The 20,910-nt window shown below is 39.4% G+C and overlaps 1 protein-coding gene across 7 annotated transcripts in view; it reads left to right on the top strand.

Annotated features, from left to right (window-relative positions):
- Window positions 1-20,910, top strand: part of CARMIL1 (capping protein regulator and myosin 1 linker 1) — a 189,598-nt gene that overhangs the window by 73,157 nt on the left and 95,531 nt on the right. For 6 of the 7 annotated variants that reach the window (XM_054639030.2, XM_077183526.1, XM_077183515.1 and 3 more), the window contains exons 3-9: window positions 5,804-5,854; window positions 10,024-10,083; window positions 12,322-12,443; window positions 14,429-14,526; window positions 14,879-14,949; window positions 15,091-15,164; window positions 20,199-20,274. In XM_054639030.2, the coding sequence (XP_054495005.2) occupies window positions 5,804-5,854; window positions 10,024-10,083; window positions 12,322-12,443; window positions 14,429-14,526; window positions 14,879-14,949; window positions 15,091-15,164; window positions 20,199-20,274 (552 nt within the window). Of the gene's footprint in view, window positions 1-4,844; window positions 4,899-5,803; window positions 5,855-10,023; window positions 10,084-12,321; window positions 12,444-14,428; window positions 14,527-14,878; window positions 14,950-15,090; window positions 15,165-20,198; window positions 20,275-20,910 lie in introns of those variants that run through there. The other variant, XM_077183536.1, reaches the window with a different exon arrangement.

The following is a 20,910-nucleotide window of genomic DNA, read 5'->3' as shown; positions in this document are numbered from 1 at the left end:
GGCTCATGCTCTGTCCACGGCTCCAGTCAGGGAGCCTTGTTGAGGAAGCAGTGGTTGACATGAGGAATGATAATAGAGAAACATGCAGCAGAGCAGCCCCTCTGTGGGGATGGCTGAGGTAGTTATTTGTGTTGCAGAGCTTACCCCTGTCTTGGGCAGGAGAGAATTGTACTGATGCAAGTAGCAGCTCCCCTTACTGTGTTTTGGTCTTTGGCTGGCCACACAGGCACCAGCGACTTAGGCGAGCCCGGGAATGTGTTCAACTTGGCTAAGGGTCGTCTCAGTGAGGGAGAAACTCTGTTTTTTGTATGTGAACTGAAATGCACTAAGCCTTCCCTAACAGAACTTCTTCAGCAGCAAAAGACTGCTTTAGTATTGGTGTATAAATAAGGGGACATTTGGAGTAGGAGTGAATAAGGTCTGTCAGTGGTTTTATCACAGATGGTGCTTCAAAAGTAGTCGAGACCAAATGATCAGAGTCAAACTCAATGGTGAGGGCTGTGTAGGTGAAGGTGGTGGTGCTGCAAACCCTCAGATTGGGGATTTTTCACTGGTGTCAGCTCTCTGCAGAGAAACCCACCATATGCCAAGCAATGCCACCATTTCAGATGATGCTGCATACGTGTTCCTGTTGTGCCTGAGCTGATCAGCCCTCCAAAAAGCCCTCCAGGATGTCAGCTAGCCTCTTTGTGTAGCGAGGCTCAGTGCTTTTAGCAGGAAGTGCCTCTCTGGAACCCAGCTCTAATATCTCTACCATGGTGCTGAAAGGGGCCTTTTATCTAATCGAACTCCAGTTGCTTGAGGATGAAGCATTTACAACATCAGGCATGCAACCCGGGAAGGGAACGGTCGATCCTGTAGGGACCGAGGGAGGCTGGATGCTCTAACATGTATTGATTCATCCATGTTTTAACCAAGCAAAAACTGTATTAGTGCTGCTGCTTTTCCTCACATTATTGTGTGCACATTAGATATTGAGTCAGCAGTAGCAGTGGAAAGCTTATGAGAGAAATCATAAAGGAATTAATAGAGGTGGAAATTTTAGAATGGTGATGTTTTGGATAATAATGGTAATGATTAATGAGAAAAATGGGGAAGGTATAACTAAGATATATACAGAAAAGTGACTGTCTTCTGGATTCAAGACATTCACAAGATGATGGCTATCATAAGAATGTGATAAGAAATAAGAAAACATTTACAAATGCATCTTTCCACATTATAATGGAAGAGACTGAATCAATTTTGAGGCTGACAAAATGGCAGATGCCAGGGGCTAAAGAAACTGTGGCGGAAGGAAAAGTATGGGGGAGTACATATTAAGGTGCAAAATTGCAACAGTTCATCAAAAAAAAATGTACAAAGTTGATTGTTGGTTTTGATTTTGGATTTTTTTAAAGTATCTGTGTTCATCAGTTCCCAGCAAGGGAAAAATATTTGGTTAATCTTCTTTATTTTGAGATTTCAGCAGAAGGAAGTTTCAAAACATCTGTGGTAGTGAGTGGTGGGAGCATCATGCAACTTCCCAGGCCCATGAAGTGCCGAGGAGGTTTGATTTCGTTTCATGTCTAGTCACGAAGTCCAAGTATGCTCACTGTGTTTTCCAGAACTCTTCATTCCTGAGCATTTTAAAAAGGGTAATGGTGTTTTTCAGAAGATTTGCATTTCCTTATGGATTTGAAACTGCTTTAAATATAGATGAGGTAGTTTTAGTTGCTGTGGTTTGTCTGGCAAAATAGATGCAATTAGCACAGAGCTGTGTTTCTCTAGTGACCTTCCCAAGAATGACTGCCAGGTAGGGTGGCTGGGTTAACCTAGTGCAGCCCTGTTAATTTAACTTAGAATGGGTAATAAGGCTAGGATTTGACAATAAGTGAGAAAATGCATCTGTATATTTGTTATATTGATATGCTCACAGAGGAGCTATGTTATTTACTGAAATATATTATGTTTCTGGTAAATAGAGGATGACCTTGTAGGCCATGAATCTCTGCAGACAGTAATTTGCAGGATATGTTTTTTGTGAATGCTTCCCAATTTTGTTTCATGTACATTCTGAGCAGCGTAGGGAGCATTACAGAATTTGGAATGATAAAAACATTAAGAAATCATCAACTTGGGTATGTGTGTGTGAGTAGGAGACATTTAAAATTCAAATAATAATCCTATTTTATGCTTAAAAAAAGGCAGAGTAGGAAGATAGACCAAAGCTGCTGTTAACTAAATATAATTCTCTTTTGTTGTCCTTTCCATGGAGCAACACTCAGGTTGCATATCCTCTATAAAATTTGCCTGGATGTACTTGCTGCCTTCACATCAGTCACTCACAAACCTTTTGCCTTACAGGTGTGTTAAAGCATGAATTAACTCACGAACCTCTTTCTTTACCCTGCATGTATTTACCTTTTGATGGGATCTTTTAACTTCCTTAATGATTGAGTATTATTGGTGCCCAAACAAAACAGTTATGGAGGGAGGAGCGCTGTGACACATTAAGCTGAACAAGTGAGATCATTTTGTTATCAGATGATAAGGTGGATTATACACCATGTCCAACTGACACTCCTCATGGGTTGTGAGCCAGGGAGCTCTTTATTCCAGGTTATCCCTGGAGTTAGGGTGTATGCTGCTCTGAGCTTCTGGACTTCCGAGTGACTTTGACCATGACACTACTGTGCTCAAGGTTTCCTGGGTGCAAAATGAGAGTAACAGTGACAGGACCTTCTTGGTAAGATGCCTGAGGATTGCTTGAGAGTAAGGGTGGCTGCTTCTGCTTTTCAGTTTCTTTGTATGAAGAAATCAAAAACCCCAGGAAATCTAGAATCTGCCTGTTCATGAGAAACAGCACTCTTGGATGTTTCTGAAAGCCCTAGACAATTATGCAATCAGACACATACTCATTCTTGTCAGAGGAATGCACAGAGACCTGGGTTTTCCTGCACAAAAATAGCTTGTTTCTCAAGTGTGAAAACACCTCCAGTGCCTCTGCCTTTGGCGCCAGCATCACATTTCTCAAGGGAAGGACTAGAGTGGTGTGGTTTGGAGTAGCCTGCAATACATGTTCTGTTGCCCTTGCAATTACTAACAACCATGCAGAATCCTATTGTCAGAGACTTGGGTGAGCCACATCCTAAGAGCCATTATTTGTTTATCTGCTGCAGCCTTATCGAGGAGAAGGAAGTCATTGAAAACAAACCATTCATGTTTCACAGCTCATCCAGCAACTCTTGGGTTGAACTGGGGTACAGGCTACCCTGTTGCTAAATGTGAGCAAAACCAGTGATGTTACAATGAAGATGTCACAGTAAAATTTTGAAAATATTAGGAAAAAACCAATCAGAAAGCAGTAAACTAAAGTGGATCCTTTCAAAGCTATACTCACAGATTTTAACAGCTAAAATTGTAATAAATGGCAAGCCTCATCTTAGCCAATTCTGCCACTGTAAAAAAAGCTTTTAAAAAATAATAAATCTTGTCCTGCTGTTGTCAAGATGGACCATTAATTTTGCAGTAATAGACCTTCTCTTCAAGTGATTTTTCAGAAGAATCAAACTCTTATTTGTTAGAGTCTTAACTGTGAAAAGTATAGAAATTTGTGTTACTGGATTTGAAACATCAAGCTGCTTTTTTTTTTTTTGGTACCATCTTATTGCTCAAGAGTAGCCATTTACCTGCTGAGTAGGGAGTATCATCTTACTGCAGGCATCTTTTTTGTACATAAATGCATCCTAAGGTCAGTGGGTTTTTCAGCTCTGTTGGTTTTAGAAAGATCACTTTGGGATCATTGATATGTTTGCCACAGGAATATATACTGCCATGTGCTCTATTGGAACATTCTTTTTGAACATAATTTTGTTAGGGCCTTCTGGTTACCTGGTTTACATTTAACTTTGTTGTTTGGACTGTTCATTTCTGTTCTGTAGTCATGTTAAATCAACCCTTTCTAGGCTCTTAAAGTAGCTTGAACCCTTATATGCAAACAAATATTTTCAAGCAAGACTGTGACATGATTCTGCTGTAATGAGCTGTCCCACTGTGGTGACATACACAGAGCACTCACATCTCTGTTGGCCACTACCTAGCAGGTAAATATGGAAAGCAGTTCTTCAAAAAGTTTTCTTTTCCCTGTCTCACTTGGGCGTTTCAGGTGTAGTGACCAGAAGCTGCTCTGCCTGTGACACTGGAGAGGATTTTTTGGTGGTGCCAGTGCAGGGAGGATGCCCGACCACCTACCCCTCTTCACACATGGGCAGCTTGTGGATGGCTTCACGAGTAAGAGTGGCACTCCTGCTGATAGTGAGCTTATTTTGTGAGCATGGGGTGTGATCTTAGCCAGAGGCTCTCGGAAGAGTGGTGTGCACCTACTGTGTGGGGCTGCCCTGAGGAGGTGGGTGAGGCAGGGAAAGGATCAAGGTTTTATTACTGTGAGAGAAAGCTGCTGCTAGATTAGGGAAACTGTGGCTGAGAAGAGGAAAAACCGCTTGGGTAGGCCCTTCCCCTTTCTCTTGGTGCTGGACTGTGGAAGAGATACTTGGGATAGGCGTAAGCTGGGAGGGGAGCACGAGAGGCTGTCTCTCCTCTATGCATGAGCAAGGAGATGAAGCAGCTTTGTGTGACAGGGCCAGGCTGTCATAAGAGGGCTTCAGGGAAGGGTTGAGCCTTCCAGGAGGCTGGGTTATTCTGCAGCAGTTTGGCTCTATGCTAGTGGTAACCAGAGCACTGGCTCTAATCATGTCAACCCCGAAACAATCTGCTAATGCTCAACACTGGTGCAGCACTGGTGCTCCTAGGACTTAGCAAGATGTTATTCAGCTGAGGAACTGAAGCTGAAATCCAGTCCTTGAAGTGTTTAAAGTTGGATGCTGGGTTGTATTCTCAGCCTGCTTCTTCCTCTCCAAGTGAGTAACACGTTTTGTGTCAACTTGATCATGGACATAGGGAAGGGCTGAGTTCAGGAGGTCCTAGCTGTGGGAAAAGCTCTGCATGTGCTGTGGGATTTTGGTGCAGGTGTTTGAGTAGAATTTGCTTCTCTCTCTTTTTTTTTTTTTTTTTTTTTTCAGTCAGGGAAAAGATGGAGCAAACAGCAGATATTTCTGTGGGTAAATCAACAAACAGTACTGTAGTTTTGCAAGATGAGTAATTCCTTTTGCAAAGAGTAAGATCTGTGAGTGGGATGTGCTACCGGAGATTGGAGTGATATGATATAGAATCATTATATTTTGATTGGCAGTAACTTCCAAAATATTTGTTTTGTTTTCTCCCCAGAGTGACTGGTCTCACTAGTCTAACTGCATTTTTCCATTGCCTTTACTGGAGAAGAAATTGAGATGCTATGAATGAGAAATCTTTGTGTTCTTACTCAAGAAATGCCTCAAATGTGTCCAAAACTCCCCCATTTGCTTACAGTCACTTATATTGCTAATTACATCATGATAATCTTCTATTTTATTTTTTTTACTATTTAAATACATCCTTTGTTCCTGGACTTCTCATCCTTGGGTTTTTTTTTTTTTTAATGTCACTAAGATTTCTGTTATATGATCTTGAGAGATTGGTTGAATAGATTTCTTCAGTTCACTGCTGTGCTAACTGGCTTATAGCTGATCAGATTGCAGCAGTCTCCTCAGTGTGTTCTACTGGATCTGATCCCAGTTTTGCTTCCTTTGGTGTATGACAGCAAAGGGAATCTACACTCACACTGCTAGAGGCTTTTTCCCTCTGCTTTCAGTATTTTCCTGGAGAAGAGTCTTGTATAATACTAAATGTTTCTTACGGATTCTGTTCTTTTTTATTTTTTCAATAGGTGCTGGCATCATGTCGGGCGTTTCTTTTAACGTCTCGGATTCCCACCAAGGTAAAATCACTGTGTTCCTACAAATACTCTGGGGCAACAAATGAAAGTTACATGAACTAAGTAGCAAAAATTAGCATATTTTAGTTATGTACATCTGTTAAAAAACCCAGAAAACTGAGGAATGGTATGTTGCATGCTCTTGAGTTAGAATGGTGCTTCTATTAGTAAATGCCTTAAATGAATTTTTTCATGTATATATAAAAATTATATATATCCACACACTCCTTTTCCAGAGGAATTTTAATTTCTAGAAATGCAGGTGGCTGAAGAGTTGCATTGTAAACTCCAACCTGAAGAACTGTGAGAGGAGCCTGATGAATTTTATAGAAGGACAGTTTATGTGCAAACAAGCTGATGGTACTATTCCCTCTAGTGTTTGTAGTGTCAAATAGGATTACATTTGATTTGGAGACAGAAACTCTGAGTTTTATTAAATTCTGCTGTTTTCTAATGATTTTTGCTGTTCGTTTTGAAAAGCAGTTTGGCAACTTGCCTCGCCAATGCCGGTGAATTATTTTTTCTGTGCCTGTGACAATTCATAATGATTGTTATAGAAGAGAAATATGATTTCCACATGAATAAAAATGACTGATGTGAAAGAACATCTCTTGTCCAGCTTGGAATCAGTGAATGGGAATTTGGCACATATCCTATTTTTTTGTATTTGACATGTGTGTGTCTAAGTGTGTGTGTGTATATTTATACACACACAATACCAGAATCCATAAATGGAACTATTGATGCCAAATTTTCAGTTATGGTTACTGGTAAATGTGACCATTGGTAGCTATAATTTGAAGATGCTGACTGACAGGTAGGATGAACTGCAGCTTGAATTTCTGCTGATACTCATTTTCCTCAGTTGATCACCCTGTCCCTGCAGCACAGATGTCTCCAGTTGGTTGTCTGTTGGTGTTTGAATCACTGCAGCTTTCAGCCAGGGCTTTTGCTTGCTTCGAAAGAGAGATCCAGTTGATGAACAGCTCAGGCATCAGTGCAACGGCAATGTGATAGACAGGTGGTAATCATGATTTTGTTAAACAATAGCAAACCATTATAAGTCATCAAAAAGCTCTTGAAGGCTGAGGCTTGGAGTACTAAGTGATAACTCTGTTTAGTTGACTGCTTCAGACAATTCTCAGAACTCATTAGATAGATTTGCATATTTGAAAAACTTGATTTTGTTTTCATTAAAATCTAAAATATGTATTCTGTAAGTAGAAATGTAATTTTTGTGATAACAAATGGAAGGAAGATGATGAGAAGCTGTGCTTATGATTTATGTAAAAATTAAACTTTTTAGGTCTGATCATTTATTAGGATGGTTGAAAATGCATTTCTAGCAGGGTTAGTCAAACTTAGTAAATTTTCTAATGTCTGTAGTATTTTCAATAGCTGCTGAGAAGCTTTCTGAGCTCAAGTACTTCCATATACCTGTCAGGCAGTAACTCCTCGAAAGACAGCTGAGAACATTCAGCAGAGACACGTTATTTCTCTGGGGACTCTAACAAAATGGAGTATACCTAGAGATGGCCAGTTCTCAGTAACTGTTACTGCTGCATTCAATTCCAAGCTTTACTTTTGATTAAACAATGCTGTTGAGATGTATCTACTAAACAAGGATCAAAGTTAGAAAGAATTAATGTTGTTTAACTCCAACACCAACTCTCACTATTATCCTTAGACTGAAGATCTTACAATGGCCACCTCTAAATTTCGTACTCTGGTCCAATCAGTTCATTCCCACTAATCAACACGGACTGATTGGGAAGGAAGGACAGTGCTCAAAGCTTGCTGATTCTTGCTATAGTCTATATAAAAAGTGATTGCAACATTAGTAATGTTGGATGTGTCATCAAGCCCACAAATAAGCATATAAAACATTTGTAGGAATATATTTCAGATCTGTGAATGCATTTCTAGTGCAACTTTCATTAAGTTTTGGTTGAAAAAATTGAAAACTCTGAAATTAGCTGTCTGATTAACTGAAAGGTTCCTAAATGAGAGGCACGCATAGCTTTTTAAGAGGATTTTAAAAGCATGAAATTTTGGGCAATAAATGAGATTATGCCTTTTAAACCTTGTAAAAATTATTTCTTAGTTTGAAGTAGATGATGTTTAGAATGTGTTTTACATTTTTCCTTCCAAGCAAGGACTATAAATTCATATTTTTAACTAGAAAAAATGAACCAAAGATGACCTGTAGGAGATAGTGACCCGTTTCCCGACATTTGTTAATTCTAGGCAAGAGGATTTGCAGACTAAATTCTTGAGACTGGATCTGTGTGAACTTTTCAAATATTTTTGACTGTGTATGCATGTAATGACCTTTTTATATATGTGTTTGGACATACATACTTTAGCAAAAAAAAGAACTGTCAAGTTGATAGGTAAATAATTTTCAAAATATGAAGGATTTCAATTACAGAAACTCCCTCCCCAAAATTTCATTGTGATTTAGGCAAAGAAATATTTAATTAGTCTGGAAAAAAAGAACTTTTCTCTTCTGTGTGTATAGTCCTGCTTAATCCAGTAGCCAACAATAGCTGCTATAGATCTTTTTGGTGGGTTTGGTTTTTTTGTTTTTTCCTTTTTTCTTCTTTCTGCCCTGAGTCAACTGCACAGGGCTGTGTCATCACAAAAGATTGCCAGGCCTAGCTTAGAAATAAAGCACTGAAGAGAAATTAATGCCTTGCACTTGGGGAAATGCAGAGTGTTGGTGTGAGCCCTGAGAAGAGGCTTGTGCTGGTTCTGCCTCAGTTCCCTACACTTGCTTCGTAACCAGATGTGATGGCACCCCTGAAAAGCTGCCTGTTTGCTGTGGGTGCTGCCCCTGCAGCAGAATGTGTGAGATGAAGCACATGAAGTCCCCAAAACTTCAGAGTAAAGTTTGTTCACCAAGAAAGACCTTTGGCAGAAGGTGAACTTTGCACAGATATGGGAGGGGTGTTTGTATCTTCTGATTCTGCCAAATCATGAGGGCAACAGAAGGGATAAGGATTCAGAAAATAGGCAACAAAGAACAAAGAGACAGTAATAACAAAAGTTTTCTGGAAAGATTTTTGATGGTTGGAAGCTGGTACCTCTGTTCCTGACTTTCCAATGTGCTGTTCCAGCCTTTACAGGGAGGGAGCCTTGTTAGCTGTGTCTGGGTTCTGAGCACCCCAGTAGTCATTCAGGGTTGACTTTTTCACAAATGCAGGAATAGAATGATATGGTGCTTGCCAGTTAGCCTGGGAGCACCCTGACCGTGACTGTAGGTTAAGATAAAGTACAGGAAACTTTGTGCAATTCAGACAGACTGCTCAGCTGCAATGGTTTCAATGATAACTAAAAGGAAATGAGCTAATGTCTTGCCCTGTCATCACAATTCAGTCCAAGAGGTTTGGTTCCTTCTGTGTATCTCAGCTGTCAAGATGATTGTCGACATAATTGTGAATTCAGATCTTAGCTACACTCCCTGTAGCCCTAGATTTGTCCTTGGAGAAGAATTCTCTGCCACCTTCTAAGATTCCATTTGGAGTCATGGAATCAGTATGTTCTTCCCTGCCTAGTCTGACTGTCATCCAAATAAACCACTCAGACAAGTGATACTATGTATCACTTCCTCTCATACTTTTAGATAAGCTAAAGCAGTCCTTGGACATTTATGTTCATATCTTTATTTACTTATTTATAGATGTTATTTTTATTCATATATATATATATATATATTGTGTGTGTGTACATGTCCCTTCAGTTTCTGTGCAGTAAAATTTTTCACATCTGTGATCAACGTAACTAATGAAAGAATAATTGTGAAGCTGTAAAGATTGTAATAAATGATTGATCCGTCACAAGAATACACATCAGTAGGGTATTGTATTAATGATGCTTTTTTATAGTAAAATTTTTTCATAAAATTGATTATAAGCTTTATGTGCTTATAGCTTGCAGTAAAATGTCCAGTGTGGTATTCAATAACCATTTAACCTGTTACAAACAAATGTAAGTAGTTTTTAAATGAAAAATGCATCCAGGTATTAAAAAAATACTTAGTGTCAATTACAGAAACTGATATTAAATATCAGTAGCCTGCCCAAAGTTTTCTTAACCTCATTGAGAAGTGTAAGTGCTCTTTAAAATAAGATGATGTTTGCACTAATGTGATGTTTCTTTTCTAACTACAGTTAGAACTAACTTTCAGCTACTTGGAAATCCAAGGAGTAACTTCCAGTAAACCAGGCCAGGTGAGTGTATTCTAGATAAAAGATACTTGTTTACTCATTGCTAAATCTGTGCCAGTCAAGGAAGTAATGCTCTAACATGCAGGTGTCTCCTTCCACTGAGCACACTGTGCATTTGTCTTCTTGCATTCTTGCTGGTCTAAAGTCTTAAAAATAACAATAAGAATTTAAAGAGTCATTTTTAGGAATGTTTGTGCACTTGGAATAATGATAAGAAATAGATAGGGGTTTTCTCTAGTTCAGTATGGTACAAGTTTCCATTTGTATCATAAGCGGATCTTTTTCTCAGAGCTGGTAAAGCAGTGGTGGCTGGTATGCAATCATCACCATACAAGCTGCAGTGGCTTCTGGGGTGAATACCTTTATGAGGCAGCCCAAAGCTACTGCTTACATTGCAGGCAGGAATGCTTTGCTTTCAACTGTTCTTTGTGCCTTTGCTGTGTACAACACAAAATATATTTGACAGCAAGTTACGTGCCCAAAAAAGTAATGTCAAAGGGAAGGTGCTGAAAAGAAGAATGCCTTTAGAGCGTTTTTAATTCATAAGATGAGCATGTTGACAAGATTTGACAGTTCAATTGTATCAAAGTCTTAATGTGTTTCATGTGCGTTTGGCTTTTAAAGAGCTTTTAAGGAATAGGAGTGCCTGAGCTACTTTGAACTCTGAAAAGCTCTCATTGTATTAACATCTTGTCTTTTTAACCTGTCTTTTGAAGCTTTCCTTAAAGGAGGGAATATAAAAAGTCCAGGTGTTTTAATGGGGAGACATTTACTAAATTCTAAGTTTTTGTGGCTTTTTTTTAAATTAAGGTACTAAAATGCCAGGTAACTATTGCTAATTATTCCTGGAGGCATAGACAATCATTGTTGTAGCAATATTTACAAGAGATTTTCAGCAGCCTCAATGAGCATACACTGTTCCTAAAATATTTCTTAAGGTTTTTCATGTTTACATTCATTTGTTTTTGAATTGTGTGAGACTTCTAACTGAAGGCAGAGAGAACCCTAGATTATTTCTCGTGGAGCAAATGGTTTTGTTGCAGCTTTCCTGCAAAGAGCATATTATAGCTGTGATATCAGAAGGGTATAGTTTTGTGCTAGGCGTCTTGCAGAGAGCCATGAAGAGCTTCCTACTGTAAGATAAGTGAACAAATGGACAAAAGAATATAGGAAATGTTGTGCTAATATTGGTGATGATGAAAAACTGTGATAAGTTGCCCACTCATTCATCATCAGGGAGTGGTGGCAACAGGCTCAGAAAGGAGTTGAATTGCTGGTAAAAGGTATGAATAGTCTCAGTGTGCTTTAGGGGTAATACAGCCTCTTCTAGGATTATCATGGTGGTGACCCTGGGCATGAATTGGGAACCAAGAGAGCCCTGGGAGCCAGCCTCAATAAGAAGCAATCCCCTGTATCAAACTGTATAGAGTCCCCTGTCCTCCTGTCTGCCTTCACTTATTTATTCCTCACGTTACCTTCTCACTGCGCGTGCACAGCTTCCTATCTAAAAGAGGTGATGGCTTGGGCTGTGCTAACTATTCACTCTGGAGTCAGCAGAAACATTACATTGCTTCCTGTGATGCAGCCAAAAGCAGCAGCAGAGCTGATGTGTCACTCATACCCTAATCTGATTTGGTTCTGAACACTCAATATCTAAGAGAGGCATGTTGCAAAAGGCTTTATTTATTCCCCTCTCTGAAGCACACATCCCCCAGAGAGCGGGACAATCATGCTGGTTGAGTTACTGCTTCATCTGCACAGACAGACAGCACAGCACCACAGCATTTTCTTAAGCAGTACAGAACAAAGCATCAGAGCTTTTCCAGAGGATCACAGCCATTCAAGACTTTTACTTTTTGCCAGAGGAAACAGGCACCCTGCTCATTCAATAGTTTCCTGTCAGGCTGTGCTTGCTTCTCCTGGTGTTCTGGGACATGTTTCAAAAGAGGACAATGCTGTGAAAAGTTCTTGGTTTTCAAAGTGTCAGCTGAGGTCAAGATCCTTTGAAAATTGTATTCCCGTGGGAAGCAGGGCACTGTTAGAAAAAGCAAAGTTTGAATATGGGGGTCTTTGTACGTTCAAGAGCAACGTTCAGAAACTTTACCTGGTGCATTGCTGTCATGTCTTAAAGAATAACAAATTCCTACGAGCATTCAACTGGCGTTTAAAATGTTTTCCTGTTTAATTCATTGACATGAATTACATGATACCCTTCTCAGACTCTTGCACTTTGATTTGTAGTTGATTATGGAAACAGAGAAATGCAGCATCTCCATGAAGATGGCAACCTCTGAAGATGTGAACGAGGTGCTGGCACACATCGGGACCTGCCTCAGGAAGATATTCCCTGGACTCTCACCAGTGTAAGTATCCTTTAGGGCACCTCTAGTGGGAACAGATTGTATGGAAGCAGTGACAAGCCACCCTTTTTTGTCTGCTGATCTCCCCACCCTAATCTCAGAAATACACTGAGGATATAAGAATCCTATCCATAAGCACTAAGCTTTTGTCCAGGTGTATGGCAGAACCAGAACACGGTGTAGAGCGTAGGTAAAGTATGTGTCATCCTGTAGGGTCATAAGAGCTTTTGGGTTGAAGGGGGGTGCAGTTATTTGAGGTCTTAAGTTTTTATTTTACCCTCTTGCCTCTCCAGCCTCAGGTACATCTTAGGTTCTGCCTTTTGTGTTGTAACTGGCTCCATATTCTGTTTTATTTTTTCCCCACCAGAAGTAAAATCTGAGTTGGGAGAGGACGGAGAAGTTCCATTTACTTTCAGTGTTTGTGAAACAATGCACATGATTGTGAGCCTTGTTCTTCAAAACTAAGCCCTGGGCAGTCTTGTCATATACTTCCCATGGTTTAACTGACTTCTTGAATTATTTGTATCCTTGTTTGGCTTTTCTTTTCATTGCCTTACTTGTGCCTTTGGTTTTCTCTCATACCTGTGTCTCTGGATTCTATCATCTTGCAGCAACTCTCAGTAGTTTTTCTTCATTTTATTTTCCTTGTTCTCAGTCATTGCCTTATCTTCATCACTCTCTACCAAGTCATGCAGCTCTACTGTATTCTCTTCAGCTCCTGGTTTTCAGCATTATTAGAAAAAAAGGGCTGTGGAAAAGTTTTCTCCCAGACATGTTGATTTTTATAAGTGAACTTTAGTAACAGACTCTAGATGTGAATGGTTAGGCTAAACTTACATGTTTTATTTTGGGTGCATGTCTTTATTATTCACCTTTCCTGTAGGTGGAGTAGGAAATCAAGTTCATAAACTCTAGATGGCAGTTCCTTTTTTTTTTGTTTTCATGTTTTTTCCCCGCTTCCAATTTTCCTCTTGGGCAGTGTAGTTAACTGCCTTAGGGGAGATTGAGGTCTCCCTTCAAAGAACATGAATACAACTGAATATTTGCAAAGAGGGTTGATATAAAACCTCAGTGATAGTGTGAGAAATGCAAACAAAAAGAATAAAGAAGGTTGCAAGACTGTTTGTTTCTCTGGTTGTTTATGAAGGCCTTGAACTCTATATATGTTTTCTGTGGGTTTTCTTGAGAACATTGCTGGAGCAGGTTGGGTAGCTGCATGGAGTGCTTGCTTCCCAGAAAAGAAATCAAATTTCTTGCTCTCCTCTTGGGTGGCAGTTTTCCAAAATGAAGGCATTGGTGTTGTGTAGATGATAGAGGACCAGATAAGGCAAGAAAGGGGGAAAGAGGTTTCTCCAGTTATTATTGCTTATTAATTCTCTTCTGCTTCACCTCCTACCCCCTTAGACACTTCATAAATTCCATAGTTTATTAGGCACTCTTGCCATTCAGAAAAACAGCTAGTTTTATTTCTTAAAAGGCAGGAAGGTATTGTGTTTCTTATCTGTCTAGGGAAGAAAGCTGCTACCAAATTACAAAGATTGGAGCTGGATATCAAGAGTGCAGCCTAGAGGCCGCATGGAACTGCTCAGCTCTTTGCACTATGGTGCTATTTCTGCATAAAAGCTGTGTACAGCAGTGGTTTCAGGGTAACCATTAATACCATGTCTCCTCCGTATTTTGGGCATCCTGATGTCAGATGAGGGCCACAAGCCTCCTTAGATGGAGTGATCTTGCCATACAAAAGGATTTAGTTGCTCCAGTTGTCACAGGGTTAATCAAAAGAAAGAGAAAGAAAGAATGAATAAATGTTACTCCTGCTGTGCTGCATAATGGTATGTGTGCCTTTTAGGTAGGAAAGCGGGTTGTATTAAAAATGGTAATTCTTCCTATACACTCATTTAAAAATGCTCTTAAAATAAAAAAAGGTTTATGTGTTTAAAAATACTTTCAAAGCCATGAATGATGTTTTTCCCCTCTTTTCCATCCAGGAGGATTATGAAAAAAGTAACTATGGAGCCTTCAGAAAGACTGGCTAATCTCCAGGCCCTGTGGGACAGTCAGACTGTGGCAGAACTTGGACCTTGTGGTGAGAATGAATTTAAATGCTCAAATATAAAAGAGGGCTGGAATTGCAGTGTCAGGAAGTTTAATTCTATTTTGGGCAGAAGCTTGTAAAGGTGTAATTAGTTTTAAGGTGTAATTAGTATGAGGCAGACTTCTGATTGGTAGGTGAAGGCACTATATTAAGCTTTCTTGCAACTTACCGCGTGAAGATAGGATAGTCTGTGTTCCTTTCATAAGCACAATGCACAGTCTTCTGAGAGAAAAAGAGAGTGAGTTTTAAAAACTGGATCTTTAAGTATTGAAGTGTCCTTTTAGATGTACATTTGTTTGCTTGTGTGCCTACTGTGTTAAATAGTCTCTTGGGTTGTTCGTAGGAGGCTTTTCGCAGATGTATGCCTGTGTTTGTGACTGGCTTGGATTTCCCTACAGAGAGGAAGTACAGTGGGTAAGTGCTTGTCTTGTTCTGATGCTCTTTTCAGCTACCTGTACTTATGATGAAAGAACAGGTAAATCCATAGTGCTTGACAAAAGAAACCCAAAACACTACAGTTCTGTAAAGATGTATTTGGTTATGTATTTTTAACAGGACGTTGATACGATTTATCTGACACAAGATACCAGAGAGTTGAATTTGCAAGACTTCAGCCACCTTGACCACAGGTAAACCATGTGCAGTAATCATGCTAGTACTGATCAAGTGGGATGGCCCCATAGCTGTTACTGTGAAATTACCATCTGTAGCATTTTTAGTTTTCAGCACAAAGCTTCTGTTTTTGCACAAAGGCCCCATGGAAACCTCATTTCATTCAGGAGCCGGAGAAGATAAATATATTTTCTTATTGGAAGCAATCCAAAAAGTTAGAGGATAGATACTTTTCCTGTGATGGCAGATATAAGAGCTCAAATTCAGCAGATAAAACATGCATCTACATCTGGTGGGCAAAGCAAAAAAGGAAATTATGAAGTCTTTACTTCTGCAGAATCTTTTTTCTCATGGTGTACACAGTAAAGGAAATTAATTTTTGTCAGCAAGTCAGTAGAAGGTTTAAGTTGTTCAACTGAATTCCAGCCAGTTGTCTCTTCACTTATAATAGATGCTATCAAAAATATGTACTTCCAGAAAGGAACTAATTGAGGGTAATTTTGCTGTGAGATGGTGAAACCTAGCTAAGTGTTGTATTTAGTTTACTGAATTTAGCTGGCTGAAAAATTGGATTCTGAGAAAGTTGAATTTGGAGATATTACAAGTAGGAGAAAATGGGAGGGAAGCTTAACTAAAATTTGTCATTATACAAAGGAAACTGCAAATTCAAGAAAGTGTAAATAAGATTGAGAAAGCATTTGTTTCTTTGGGAGAACCCAGTGAAAGAATTAAAATCTACCACAGATACAACGTTAAAATATCATAACAGAAAGGCTGACCTAGAGGTAGGTAAATAAGAGTATTTTGCCACAGCATTCTTTGTAGGTTTAAGCTGTCAGGTGTGTGAACTTGCAGAATGTCCCATTCAGGGATTTAGCTCATTTTCTGTGCCACATTTTCACAGCCTGCAGTGAATCCCTTGGCAAAGTCACCAAGCAGTATCTGTGTTGACCAACTCAGAGGGAACTCGAGACTACAGGGCTGCAGCTGGTGTGTGGCAGATGTAGCCAAAGACTCTTTCCTTGGTTAAGCCTTGCTGAAAGAGGATAAGGGGAGGAATACTATTAAGCACAAGCAAATTTGGGGCAAGAACTTAACAATGCTTTAAACATTTATTGCAAGAGGAAGTGATGAGAAGACTGTGGGACATTCTTGAGGAAGTGACCTACAGATACCCAGCCTCAATAGATATTAAATGTTTGAACAATTCATTAGGAAAGAGTAGATAGAATTGTTTTAAATATTTAGAATATCTCAACAGGTGCAAATGAGTCTGGCTTCCAGAAAATGAAATAATGGGGCTTGTTGTTTTAGAAAATATTTTCATTAAAATATACCTTACAAAATTGCTGAAGAAATGTATTTGTGCTGTTAAGCAAAGTCTTTTCTAAGTGCTTCAAGATTGTCTAAGTCCAAAGATTCAAATCTATTTTGGAGCCATTTACATGCTGTGGAATCCATCTTGTGATGAGAACATCTACATGTTGAGGACTGAACTAAAGAACATTTTGGATTGAAATTTCAAGAAGATGAAATTTCAATGAAAATTTTAAGAAAGCCAAACCCTTGTTACTCACTAAAAATACAAATTAGGAATTGAAATCCCAGTCAATTCAAGAATGTTTGTAAGCATTTTCCAATATATTTAAGACAGTGGAACTGCTGTGAATTTACTGTGTAAATTCAGTGTGTCATTATTCTTTTGGATTTTGAGAGACTGTTGTATATCCCATTCATCTAATTTTTGAGGTTGCTGAACCTATATAGTTTATGTTGTGTAGTAGCTCTGAAGCAAGGTAGGATAGGTGCCTCAGTTCTCTAAATACAGGGCTATGCATTGCAAAAATAAACAATTTATGTTTTTCCAAGTAAAACATTTCAGTTAAAGGTCAACATAAGATGGCATGAATTATAGATGAACTGAAGTTCCCAGAGCATCACAGCATGGCTTGCTGCATGGGAACATGACTTCTGAGGTTTTATCTGAAGCTATGTTGTGTTGTGAACCATATAATTATTATAAAAAAAAAAGACCGAAAGTGAAAAGTGAAAAAGGGCTTATTTGATACGGTTGCATGATCTTCATCTGTGTTGCATATGTTTTAGCTTATTTGGACATTCAAAAAAGTTTTTAAAAAATCTAATTGTTTAGATTTTTTTCATTGTGCTGTTGAGATTTCTTGCCATCTGAAATACACAGGGGAACAGGGATGTTGAAAAAATGCGAAGGCATTAGATAAACTGGAATCTTGTTGAGGCTTGGAGAGATTGTCTGCATTCCAGAAGTACAGAATCTGTTTTTATTTTAAGATGGGACAGATTTATCTTTTATAAATACTACTTTATTCTGCATGGCAATTTTAATTAATGTGAACATCTCAGTGTAACTCAGTGAGGGAAAGTTATGAGAATGCCCTGCTTTTGTAACTGGTTCTTAGCTTTCTTTCATACCATATTGGAAAAGAATTGGTAAAACCACATCTAGACTGCAATAGAATAAATTTAATAGAGCAATATATAATTTTGAAAAGAAAAACTCAATAACAAGAATATTGGGGTTAAATGAGCTTAAAGCAAGAGAAGGATTAGAGGTAAATTCCTGAAGGGCACCCTTCTGACCCACTGGTCAGAAGCACCTTCAGAAATTGGAACAAAAAAGAGTCTTCCCTTAAAATCAGATGGTAGAATTTGATAAAGCAAAGTTTGTTGACAATAAGTACAGCTGCTTGCAGAACAGGCAGGGACTCCACTGTCTGAAGGAATGTTTGGAGTAGGGAAAGAGATGTGTGGAGGGGAGCAGTTGGTCTTTGTGGAGGTCCCAGGCAGGATCCTTGCATGATGGGGGTTTGAACAACAGGCCTTGGATACTGCCGAAGATTAAACTATTCAAGAAACATCGTTGCAGCTGGACAGGAATATTTTAAAATAAATCTGCCCAGCTGATTTGCAAGTTCTCATCTTGAAGTATTTCTTGAAAGTGTCATAGCTCTGCCCCCGAGACTGAGCACCCCTTGTCTGTCCTTCAGCCAGCCAGAGAAGGAAGGGGGAGAAAGGCACAGCCTCAGGCAAGCTCTGTCTGCAGCCACTCTCCTGTCCAGAAGTTCCTGAGCTCTTGCCAGCCCTCCAGGCTGCCTTACCAGCTCCCTGGCAGTGTGAACACTTGCAGTTTGTGATCCCCAATCATTGTCCTCTGTTCCTTTGAAGAACTGGGCTGCTGCTGACAGCTGACCTACAAATGCTCGTGGTACCTTCTGCTGCTTTTGGAGGTGGTGCTCCACAGCATGACCAGCTCTGCTCCACCAGTGCCAGCCTGTCCAATGTGTGCCCAGCTGTGCTGCCTGGTTACTGCTGCATGAACAAACCAAAATTTCACCTGAAAAATTGCTCTTATGTTCATTCCACTTCCAAGGCAAAGGCAGTGGCGAGAGAGGCATCAAAGCTGCAAATCCATTACCACCTTACTGATCTTACCAGGGAACCACAGAGGAGAATCAAACCTCTCTGTCTGTGGGTATTCCATACTCCATGGAAAGATTCCTGCCTGCCCAGCCTAAGGGGGAAGTACTTCTGGGTTGTTATTTTTTTCTCACCTAACATTTCTGCTGTTAGTTATTGCTTTACATGGAGATGAAGTGTGTGTGTGGTGTGTGTGTAGGAGCAAAACCAGCGTGGTGGACAGAAATAAATCTATACACTCCACGAAGCTGCTAAGTCTCTGCTCTGCTTGTGGAAACGAATCCACCACACAACGTGATGTCTGCTGTGAACAAGATGGAAAGATGGCTTAAATCCTTGAAGGGCACCCCACACTAGTTCCTTTGCAGGAGTGTGAAAATGTCTATTTGCATGAGCTTCTCAGTTGGTGAGCCTACAGCCTTTTGCTGCAAAATGCTGCACCTTCGAATCTGTTACCTTAGTGATGCTTGTACTTCCAAATGTAGCAACTGCAGTTCCCAATATAGCCTGTGGATTGCTTGTCCACGTGACGTCGCCTTGTCTCCTGGCTTTCCTGTGTGTTTAACAACCACCCCAAAGCGTCTGCGTGTTTGCAGAGAAAAACTGGAGGAGGGGAAGAATAAAAAGAACATGGGAGAAGGGTGCTGCATGTTAAATGCAGACCTGTGCCTACCTGCATATGTCCTGGATGAAGGGTCGGGCGGGGTTAGACTAGCTTGTAAAAGCCAATACTTTAAAAATTCTCCCTAGAAAAACAGGCTTGAATGGCACTGGTTTGCTGGTTTGATAAGTTAGTTTGTGTATGTTACAGCTCTTTATTTCATTATGAAGACAAGGACTTTCTAAGGAGCTGATAAGCCTCTGTGTAGGTGTATGTAAGTGTTTAATATGCAGCACCAAACTGATCCGAGTGCTGCACTGCTAAATGGTGTGATAGTGCTCGATGAATGAATCTGCTGGGGGTTAGCATGCAGACGTGACATTCATCAGCACCTGCTGCTGGAGAAACTTAACACAGGGAGAGCAGATCACGTTAAGAGGCTTGGAGTGAAGAAAATGGGAATAATTTAGAATTTCATTTGTGAAATCCCTTTCACAATTAAGGAGGGTTTGTGCTGAATGTCGCATTATCCTGTTGCAGGTCTCCTGTTTCCTGGGGGAATTTAACTATAAGAGATGAGACAAGGAGGTGTTCTCTAGAAGCATTCAGTCATGGAATTCTATTAAATCATCAGACTGCCAAAAAGCTTTTTAGCGTCATGCTAAATTATAATTAGAGGTGATTAAGAAGCTTAAACATGTCACAGGCTGAAGAAAAAGTTATGCTAAAAGTAGGAATGGCAGCCCAGACAAATTCCTGATTTAAAAATTCATACTAGAATGGATGCCAGTTGTCCAGTCAGAAATTTTTATTAAAATAAGAGGAAGACATGCAGCTGCAGCTGCTGTTTTTTAGAATGAAGAGCTTTCTATAATGGGGATGGTAGGCAATTAGCATTGCTAAACTATGGGGAATGAGACGTGGCGAACACTTAGGAGATTGTTTCAAATGTCAGTTATATGAAATGTGTATAAAAGTGTTTTTCTTTTTCTAGAGACTTAATACCTATAGTTGCTGCTCTGGAGTATAATCAGTGGTTTACAAAGCTGTCCTCCAAGGATCTGAAATTAGTAAGTAATAAATTGAAACAATATATCTGCTTCTACCAGGCTATGCTGTGTTTTAAAGGATGCTGTTACATTTTTTAAAGTGAAATATTTTTGGCAAGTACAACTGGGCAATCTATTGCAATTTTTTTTTTTTTTTATCCTGGAATCATATCAGGAAAATATAAAATGTTGAATAGTCAGTTAGCACCATAAAAACACTGCTGAGAATCAGGTCTTGTCAAAATTTCAAATTATATAGTTTGAAAACTTCATTGGTTGACAGTAGTGGCCTATAGAACTTCATTAGGCATTGCTGACTCCCCCAAACAATATTATGTGACTGATTGGAAAGTAACTTCAAAGCAGCCAGAAATCTTAGTTGCTTTTTGGAGGTGAAGAGAAAAGGCCAAGATTATGGGATTATTTCCTGCATAAAGTACATTTTTTCTGTGTAATTTTCATTGCAACTTGATGATGTCCTCTCCCAGTTTTCCAAAACACCGTTATGTGGCACCGGTATTTTTCCATATCAGTTTTCATTGCTAAAAACAAAAAGAGGGCATGTCTAAACCAGTTGGACTACTAAAATAAAGGCCAAGAAAAGCAGTAATTCAGTGACAATTTAAATATATCAAAATATGCTATTTCTCCCAAAGA

Source organism: Agelaius phoeniceus, chromosome 1 (assembly GCF_051311805.1).
Source record: "Agelaius phoeniceus isolate bAgePho1 chromosome 1, bAgePho1.hap1, whole genome shotgun sequence".
NCBI lineage: Eukaryota > Metazoa > Chordata > Aves > Passeriformes > Icteridae > Agelaius > Agelaius phoeniceus.
Note: the sequence above shows the minus strand (reverse complement) of the source record. Positions and strands in the feature narration are given on the sequence as shown.